We start from the raw sequence: 10,278 nt of genomic DNA on the forward strand, positions 1-10,278 counted from the left end.
AACTCCTGTACATGTGTTGACATGTAAACTTACACTAGTTAACCTTGTCGTCGCTTAAAGACGTTTGTTTTTGTGAATTTGGATAAACCGTAATCACGTAGTATTATGGGTAATGTTAGAAGTTAATACTATTCACATTGTGGCGGTTGCATAATGATTTATTGCGAGCGGTAAACTAAAAGAGCGAAGAAACGAGAGACGCGGTGTTTATACCGAAGATAACGATAAGAAAAAGGCACTCGTCTACGCTTCGGTACACACACGCTAATTGTGCGGTTTTAAATCTGAAAATTTAGTCTAAAAATTATAAATATATATTACGATTTAATTTCAATCAAGAGATTAAAGAAAAAGCTAGAATTGAGAATTAGGATAAGTGCGGAAAAAATCGCCCTATCAGCAACAACAACAACAACAACAAAGCCAAGAACAACTGTTCTACGAAAAAGGATCTATATGACCACTACCGTGCTCAACAACAAGAACAACTGTTCGACGAAAAAGGATCTATGTGGTCACTACGTGCCCAATAATGTACACGAACGGGAACTACAGCTGTATAGGAGTGTTACCCCTGTAGAACAAAGTTTATAAGGCTACATTGTTGTGGAACCATAGAATAGATCAGTATTCTATGGTGAAACACTGCAGTGAAGTCAAGGTTTTCGGAAGTAAGTCATGGTGAAGGCATTATATGAAGACATAAACAATAAACACATTGAAATGTTTTGTGCAGCAGGTTTTTATGCAAAACAGTAGTAATGTAATTTTGAAAAATATGTTTTTGTGGAGAACTTAAAAGAATTGAAATGGCAAGTGGAACGAAATTCTCGTTTACTCGCCCAGCAATAAAGCCAGTAACAGAATTCGATGCATCTATTTCGACAACATCTGGACGTAAAGAGGTTTGTGTACAAAGAAAAGAGGTTGGTTTCAACCATGGCTTCCCGCAAGATGTGCTACTGGCATCTTTGCTTGAACATTTATGCAATCTATATGAATCTGATCCAAAAAGGGCAAAGCAATTGTTTGACATTTTATGTAAAAAACTTGAAAAACTTAACGTTATGTCTCCAGTGGCGTATATGGATGAATATGCCTCAGTACGAGTTGAATACAAAACATCATTCTATAATTTAATCCAATCTTCCTTGTTGTCCTTCCATGCAAACTGTTTGTATTCAGTTGAAGGTTCGTCTAACCATGTAAATAATGAGGGGCAACTGATGGAGTTTACCAAAGAAAAAGTTAACCCAAAGGATGTTTTCAATTTTGGTGCATCAAGGTATAAAGAAGAATTTGAAGAAATTGAAGTGATTGGAGCAGGAGCTTTTGGAAAAGTATTTCGGGTTCTTAACAAAATGGATGGGCAAGAATATGCTGTAAAGAAAATAATTTGTAAAAACGTTGCGTCTGACGGCTTGCCAGAAACTAACAAAATGTTGAGAGAAGTTCAATCTTTAGCATCACTTCAACATGAAAATATAATTGGTTATCACTGTGCATGGATCGAACACAGTATAACACCTATTTCCGAAAAAGTCATATTTACAACTGGCGCTTTTTCCACCTTGGACAAAGTAAAACAACCTGTTGAAGATGACAAACTAAATCTACAGTTTGATCAGAATAGCATGAGCGAATGCAACGGATCACATTTGGAAGTTCCTGGCAGCCCTTTTAGGTTAAAAACACCATCACAATCACACAGTTCAAATGATCCTGGTTCTTGGGGTGATTACGACGCAGTGAATGAGAAAGATGGACTTTCAAAGTTCTGGCAAAATTCTAGCAATTCTTCAACAGAAGATTCTGTGACGAATGAGAAAAAGAAAGATGATACAGCATCTGCCCAACCAACTCATGTTATCTTTACAGAAGGAGTAATGAAAACAAAAATACGTAGAGTGCAAAGTTTTATTTTAACTGGTGTTTCCACTGATCGTTTATCCTCGTTTAACCTTGATCGATCTAACGCACGCTCTCTATCAGTAAACAGCATGCAAGATATAGCAATACTTAAAAAAACAAAATCCAGCCCAAAAATGCTTTCCTGTTACAAACCCTCAATGAATGTTGTAATTTACATTCAAATGCAACTGTGTAGCACAACTTTAAAGAAATGGTTAGTTGCACGAAACGATCTCCTGACCAGCCATGTTACTAATTCAAACCACGTTCCTGCCTCATTCTTCATTTTGAAACAAATCATTTCAGCATTGTCACACATACACAGTAAGGGTCTCTTGCATAGAGATGTCAAGCCTCAAAATGTATTTATCGTTGAACAGGAAAAACTGCCACAAATTAAACTTGGAGACTTTGGACTTGCCAGATCATCACTGCCTCGAAACAACTCCGATCCTTTAACACCATTAGTTGATTCAGATTCACCACTTGACTTTTCAATAAATGAACACACTTCTGGTGTTGGCACTTCTCTCTATGCCTCACCGGAACAACTAAACGGGGAAAGTTACAATGAGAAGGCTGATATTTACAGCGTTGGAATTATATTTTATGAACTGATCTGTCCAGTAACAACAGCTCATGAGAGAATGTTAGCAATACAGAAACTTCGAAAACAAGAAATACCAGAAGAGTTTGTTAAGCACACGCCATCATCAGTTGATTTGTTACAATCAATATTATGCCATGACCATGGCCTACGACCATCTGCATGCGACTTGCTTGTAAAATTGGAAAGTATTCCTGAGGCAATAGTTGACATTGAACAACAAAATAAACTGTTGTTGAAAGAAAACCATGAACTACAACGTTTGGTGAACTTGTATAAAAATGAACTGATAAAAAATGGCCACAAAATTCCAACACTTGATCATTAACAATAAATGGTTTATTAACTATAGGTTTATGAGGTTTATTAAATATAGGTTAATGAAAAAAAATAGGTTAAATCTGCCCATTACCAATAGCAGATTTCATTGAACATTACACAACGAGAAATAAAGATAATTATATATAACCATAAGTAACTATAAAAAGCTGAGCATTGCTGTAGTGTATGCTGTTCCCAGGGTTTTTATATTGTTACTACATTAAGACAATGCTGGAGTTTTATATTCTGAATCTTTATTTTCCACTCAATATTGTTATTGACTGTTATTTTACTAACACTGTGATTCTCTTTTAAGTTACACTTTTTTTCTTTCATTGTCAATGCTTGTATTTGCCATGGTGATTGATAAACTCAGTTTGATTGGAACCGCATTTATTTGCGAAGAGCTTTTGCAACAGTTAATGAGAAAATTATAGAAACTTAATATTTGCATAGAAAATCTATTGACAGTGCAAAGCATATTTGATCAGAATGCAAGTTGCAATGCAGATGTGTGTGTGTAAAATAAATTACACACAATTCAAAATGGGTTAAAGACAATATCTAATAAGTGTTTTTGTTAGATCTGTTTGCACCAAAATCTTAATTTTAATTTTAAAAAAATGGCAAGTTATTCTGAAACAGTTTTGTGATAATTTAATTCTGTAGCACATAAACACACCAAAAAGTTTCTGCCATATCATACCCTTTTAGGTATATCTCTTTGATCACAATCAGAAAGGCATATTAAAATACCAAACCAAAAAGATGGGAATCATAACACGTCAAAACACCCAAAATAATAAAACCAAAAAATTGATGCAAATATATTAAATCTACAAATTCTTTTGCTTGTGAAAATAATAAATTAAAATCGTATTGTGTTCTCAATAACCAAGAGAAACACCATCAGCTCTTGGATCTGATCCAACCCAATAAACCTCATTTTTAGATTTCCTAGTTTTATCCCATATATTCCTACAAGCAATAACTTGCCCTCTGCCAAACATAGCTCGATCAAACCCCTCAACTGGGCCATTAACATCATGCCCCAGATGTTTCAACTGCTTCATTACTTCTGGTTGAATACCATTTTCAAGATTAACAGAACCAACAGCACCAGTGTGTCCGGAACCAACCAAAAATCGAGGTGCATCCAATGCTTGTTGCGGGTCCATTCCAAATTCAATCATGTTTAGTAAAACCTGTTCATATAAAAGTAATTACCATTATTATTACCTGTTGCTCTATGGTTAGATTGGCAACCTCTAACCCAGAAGCTACAGGTTAAAAGCTTTTCCCCGCTACCATTTTGGGTGTGTATTTGGGCAAGGCACTTAACATAAATTGCCTTACCCTTTTGGTCACTAATGGGTTGTTTAAATTATGTGTCCAACAGAAATAAAAATCACCCACAAAGTAACATATGTAGTAGCTTATAAGCAGATGGGTAAAGGTTGTATGAAATAAGACATCTGTGTTATAATGTCTGATACTGCGTCGACAAGAGAGAATAATTAAGTGCTATCAGTCTACATGAACACGCCATATGTGTTTGTAACATGGAACAACTTATCCAGAATTAGTGTCAGTGATATGATCAGTATAGGCTGTGGCTAAATAAGCATCATTTGTTCTGCATATAAATGGTAAAAACAAAATTGGTTAAACAGACTAATGAAATTTCATAATTTTTATTATTTTAAAATACCTGAACATGTCCTTGCGGTTGCATGAAGCCTCCCATCACTCCATACGACACCAGCAACTCCCCTGTCTTGGCATCAGTGACCATTGCAGGGATAATAGTGTGGTATGGACGTTTACCAGGAGAAACAACATTTGCATGGTCAGGTTTCAAACTAAAATTGAATCCCCGATTTTGTAATGTAAACCCACAACCTCTGGGTACAATGCCAGACCCAAACCCCATGTAGGTGCTGTTTATGAAAGAACAAACATTCCCATCTTTATCAGCTGTGGTGAAGTACACTGTATCACTCTGAAAATTTCGTATGTCACCTAAAACATATAACATGTTCATTTAATAATTGCTTAATACCAGTCTATGTTATGTAATAGATAATTTTAAACAATTTAGTCTTTTTTTGTTTTATTTCTGCTAACTTTTGGAGCAGTGTCTAAAATTTTTATAACACAACTTGTACCTTTGATTTGAATTCATATTTCTGTAATATCACAATTCAGTTACCTGGTAAACATGATTTATTCGCTTTTTTTAAGTCAATTAAATTAGCTCGGAGTTTTCCATACTTAGTATTCAACATATTTTTAAATGGTAGATCTGAAAAAGATGGATCTGCACAATATTGCAAAGCATCCGCGAAACTTAACCTGTAACAATAGAAAGATTAAATAAGTATTGATATACATTACCGCAATAGCAGGGTAAGGTAAGATAAAACACGTTTTCATTCTGTTTTCTCATTCCATTTGGTGGTAAACAAAATTTTTTTACAGCACTATATAACTGTAGCCTTGCGACTCTCTCAAAAACAGGGAGGTTAATTGTTTAAAAAAAATGAACATGCAATATGGCATTTAGGTCTAACGGTTTCCCATCTTACCTAACAGCTTCAACCAACAAGTGCAAATACTCTGTGCTATTATGTTTCATTTCACCAATGTCAAAGTTTTTTAAAATATTCAACGCTTCTAAAGCAACAATGCCTTGTCCATTAGGAGGTATCTCCCACAATCGAAAGCCTAAAAACAGATCAAATATAATATTTTTCCTGTAATCCACATGTATAAGCATAACGTTACGTGTTTACTGTTTATGGCCTGACATTTCATCTCAAGTTGTAAAACGGGCAGCCCAGTTTTAAATGAAAACCACCTTTTACCTTGCTGGTGCATTCACTATGTTTATCAATCAGCTTTCTTTTATTTGACAACTAAACAATAACACCCAAGATTTTGTTAAATGTAAAATAAATCACACCTCTGTTCCTATGTATTGAATTAGTAAATATAACTTATGTACCCTTGTGTTGGGGGCAACAACATTCAGTGTATCATTGGTGTTTTGTATTCTGTATGTTAGTTGTGGTAGGTTTTAACAACTCTCGTTTGGCTGTTGATTTCCTTCTCTTCTTTTTTTTAAATAAATAACCTTCGCTATTGTTTTTCAAAGAGATAAATAAAATTTATGTTTACTACCTTTATAATCAATTGAAATTGGCTCCACAATTGTTGACTCGTGATTTATTAAATCTTGATGAGTCAACACTCCCCCCATATTTTGAACCACGTCCACAATTTCATCAGCCACCCATCCTTTATAGAATCCATCTTTTCCATGGTTTGCTACACTTTCAAACACATTAGCCAGGCCTGGGTTTCTAAATACTTCACCAGTTTCTGGTGTGCGCAATGAACCATCTGCATCTAAATAACAAGAACACTGAATGTACTTATCCTTATCTCAAACACCAAAATTTTTGAATGAATGAATGTGACTTATTTATCTTTGCCTGGCAGGGCAATGTTATAAAACATGTGTCCTATTTCATACACTTTTGCCAACACAACGTATGTATGTAACTGTGTTGTAATTAGTTTTATATTGTCAGTAAAACTTTCTGCATACGCCCAAGATGGTAGGGACACATACGGCCACAATGGTGGCAGCGTCCAGCCTCAAATGATAACCTCCGGGCTAGAGTTAGGCCTGCTGACAACTGTGATGGTCTCTAACATTTTAAACTTACTTTCAACCAACAATTCCTTCCCAAAAACATTTTTTGGATCGAATAATTTTTCCGAGCTTATATTCCATCCATGTGAAGTGATCGGACCAGAAACTGGAAAGCCAGTTCTTGCCATAGAAATAACAGGTGACAGTATTTCCTTCAATGTAAGCTTCCCACTTCCAAACTTATCAATACAATCCACAAAACTGGAAAGTTTGGACAGTTAGATGAGGGCAGTTGTATATTCAGTAGGGCACATTCAGGGTTTTAACATTGGGGTAATGGGCCAAGCCAACTATGGCCTAAATTCCAAGTTCCATTGGCATGCTTTACCTTTGGACCTCAGCCATAGAATAATATACTGTTACAACATCAGTTAAGTGTAACACATGTGGTGGTGGCTTTTACCACACTGTATAGGTATACCTTCATATGCTTAAGCCTTAATAACACTTTTAGATGTTTGAAGTATAAAAGTGAAGATTAATGGGTATTAAATAAATGTTCAATACAATAGGCAATGACCATGATTCGATAATCATTACTCTGACTAGTAGTGTTTTAATAACTATTATAAATAAAGTTAAAAGTATATTCCTTAGTGTTTAAGTATTGCCATTGGCATCGTGCTTCATGTTGGGATCAGTATTTTTAGAACATAGCCTGTTCAGTTGTTCCTATTTATAAGATAACTAATAGGATATATTACAACTATTTGCTGTTTCATACCCTGCACATGCCCCAGGCACAGTTATTGACAATGGACTCCGATATTCGAATTTATTTTCCTCATTAAATCCGAGTTTGTTGAGATATTCCAATGTTAATTTTCCTGGTGCTCTTCCACTGCCATTCAAACCAAAGACTTTGTTTTTTGATTTGTCGTAATACAAACAAAACATGTCACCTCCAATACCTGTAAGTAGCAGCTTAAATAAATTACCATCTTGAGAAAAAGAAACCATTCAGAGGGTAACACTCGTTTTGTTTATGCACTTTTGAGGTGATTTTATTTTCATAAAATGTGGTGGTTGTATAAGTGTGGTATGTGATTTTGGGTTTGAAGTTTTGGTGGTATTTCACATACAAAAGTTGCAAAATCATATATGGATAAAAAGTAAGGCGAGCATTGCCAATGTATGATGGTGGGCGTATCAGTCTTCAAACTTGATATGCACCAATCACTTGTAACTTAGGTTGATTCTTATCGGACCAGTACAATTATACCAAATAGTTACCTGTAGAATAAGGTTCCATAAGATTTAAAGCAGCTGCAACCGTTACCGCTGCATCAGCTGCATTTCCACCTTTCTTTAAAATATCAAGACCAAGTTGAGATGCAAGAGTCTGGCTTGAGGACACACAGCCATTCAAACAATTCAGAACAGATCGTCGGGAATTTAACATTTTGCACTGAAAATTAAATAATTTTTTACTATCTGACTGCTAAATGTATTGTAGCGTACGCGCATTAATTATGGTTCAAAATTAAATCTACCTAAAAGCAAAACTAAATTCACATTGATTTCTATGGGGTAGATTCCCGTACGGGTATTTCCGTAATTCGTCCATAAAAATATCAGATTTCTATTACATGCACATGTTTGAGGTTACGTAGTTATAAATTTGCTCCACGTTTATTCTTTTAAAATTATACGAAAGTCAGAAATATAAATAATATTGTTTGCCTTTTAAAAGAACAGGTACATGCTCTTCTGTATATTTAACTTAACGCACGTGTTATATGAATAAGATGACTACGAAAGAAGAAGAAACTGCAGAAAATGAAATTGCTGCAAAGGTGGTTTCATAGGTTTTCATTTGTAAATTGAAGCTGCACCAACATTTTAATATTTCATACCACCGTTATAAAGTTTTAAAAAGTGGTTACTGTACATAAATTGTGCTTAAAATACCTCTAACCCATTGATTTCATATTCAGGATCCTTTTTATGGCGATGCCCCAATACCTGAAGACAGACTGGAGCGTTATAACAAAGGAACCCGAATTAAAACAAAAAAGATAAGAGACAGAAAGTTGAAAGGTAAAAAAATGTTTTAATTTTATATTTTAATATTTTAACTTTTATCTTTTATTCCATTATAGGAACACTTGATTTAACTGAAAAAAAATATGGCTCTGCTGTTAAACAAGCGGCAAGATATGAACTTCTTCTCACCGAGGAACCAGGGTAGGTTGGAACACATTAGGTTAATTTTACATAGTTAATCAAATATGAAAAGGGAAGATTCGCATATGTATAATAAAGCATGCCATATTTATTTAAATTGGTTCTAGTAAATATTTTTGCTAGTTTGTAATATCTCAAATGATTTTTTTATAATTTTCATGGGGATCCGATGTAATGGTTTTGCATATTATTCTTTTTTTAGCTGGATGTGTTGCAGTGTAAAAGACATTACATTTAATTTAAAAACGATTTAACAACTGTTGTTTTGTTGCTATATCTTGTCTTTCTATTTAAAGTATTTCTAAATCATCGCTACCATAATAAAAGAAGCAAATAAAGCTATTATTATAATTTTGATAAATAATATTATTATTTATTAATAATCGAAAAAAAAAGACAAACCACAAGTTGTTTATGTTTTATTAAAAGTTAAAACCAGGTTGGAAAAAAATGTTTGCATAAAAACATTGTTTTATTTACATTGTTGAATTTGACGAACAGGTTTTTGGAAACAGAGGAGGGTGAGGAGTCATGGATGATCGATCAGCAATCCATTGTTAAAGAAGCTGACATCGCAAGCGCAAATAAACATTTTCAACTTAAGCTGGAAGAGTTCGGACCATATAGAATTGATTACACAAGAAATGGAAGGTAATGTCACTTGAATTTTTAGTTTGACCAATTGAAATAAATAAATCTATATTGAGAACTGATTTAATAACAAAATGTTGAAACTATAACAGGAGTCAGGACTTTATTAATATCCTCTATATATTAAATTAAGTGAGCTAATGGGTGTACTGTGTGTCTGTGTATTCTATATGGGCTCATAAGCATGCCAGGTAACTATAAATTCAGGCTAGAATTAAGTTTGGTTTTTATGAAACAAGATTTTCTAATAAAACATCAACATTTTGCATTTAATCACTAGAGTTAGCAAACCTTTTTTTGTAATCTGTCTTTAAAAATCAAGGTGGCTAATCCCATATCCCATTATTTGTTTACACCGTCAAAGTTTTAAGCATTTTTTATCATTTGTTTATAAATAGACACTTGTTGATTGGTGGGAAGCGGGGCCACGTTGCTGCATTTGATTGGATGACGAAACGACTCACGTGTGAGATGAATGTCATGGAATCAGTTGAAGACATCAAGTGAGTTGTGTGGAGCATAGGCGCCAAAGTTTTGATTGTCTAGGTTAGGCAAACTCATAGTTACAAATGTCAACTACTTATTACATCATACGTAAGCTAATAAGGTAATTAGCACACTCGCACATTACGCACTGGTTAGGGTTTAACTTTCGTATTACTCGTTACGCAGCACGTTGAACGTATACACACAGTAGTAGCGGTTGTAAAGTATTGAAAGATCGCAAACTTGCAGGTGCAGACACACGCAATATCCTACGATCTTTGTTTCTATCACAATGGCGATTGTGAGGTAATGTAGCATCCTAGGTTGGGATTAGGCAATACGTAGGTTACGATAATGGATTGCATCACAAAGCCGTTTGTGACGTAGTGTATCG

General features: G+C 34.5%; 3 protein-coding genes across 4 annotated transcripts in view; 2 read left to right on the forward strand and 1 right to left on the reverse strand.

The window, feature by feature from the left end:
- Positions 1–673: 673 nt before the first annotated feature.
- Positions 674–3,224, forward strand: LOC104266006 (eukaryotic translation initiation factor 2-alpha kinase 1-like). The gene has a single exon (XM_009861300.3). The coding sequence runs from the start codon at positions 810–812 to the stop codon at positions 2,844–2,846; it is 2,037 nt and encodes a 678-aa protein (XP_009859602.1). The 5' UTR covers positions 674–809; the 3' UTR covers positions 2,847–3,224.
- LOC100180342 (glutathione hydrolase-like YwrD proenzyme) lies at positions 3,221–8,069 on the reverse strand. The gene is made up of 8 exons (XM_002120511.5): positions 7,794–8,069; positions 7,285–7,471; positions 6,574–6,761; positions 6,023–6,250; positions 5,428–5,566; positions 5,052–5,194; positions 4,551–4,861; positions 3,221–4,044 (listed from the first exon to the last, which is right to left on the reverse strand). Exons 1-8 carry the CDS (start codon positions 7,960–7,962, stop codon positions 3,727–3,729), a joined length of 1,683 nt encoding a protein of 560 aa, XP_002120547.1. The 5' UTR covers positions 7,963–8,069; the 3' UTR covers positions 3,221–3,726.
- A 144-nt stretch (positions 8,070–8,213) lies between these two features.
- LOC100185056 (WD repeat-containing protein 46-like) overlaps positions 8,214–10,278 on the forward strand; it is a 17,364-nt gene continuing 15,299 nt past the window's right edge. Inside the window, exons 1-5 of one of the 2 annotated variants that reach the window (XM_009861299.3) lie at positions 8,214–8,356; positions 8,498–8,600; positions 8,663–8,747; positions 9,249–9,398; positions 9,797–9,901. In XM_009861299.3, the coding sequence (XP_009859601.1) occupies positions 8,300–8,356; positions 8,498–8,600; positions 8,663–8,747; positions 9,249–9,398; positions 9,797–9,901 (500 nt within the window). In that variant the 5' untranslated portion in view covers positions 8,214–8,299. The remainder of the gene's footprint in view (positions 8,357–8,497; positions 8,601–8,662; positions 8,748–9,248; positions 9,399–9,796; positions 9,902–10,278) is intronic. The other variant, XM_018813261.2, reaches the window with a different exon arrangement.

Source organism: Ciona intestinalis, chromosome 9, assembly GCF_000224145.3.
Source record: "Ciona intestinalis chromosome 9, KH, whole genome shotgun sequence".
Classification (NCBI taxonomy): Eukaryota; Metazoa; Chordata; class Ascidiacea; order Phlebobranchia; family Cionidae; genus Ciona; species Ciona intestinalis.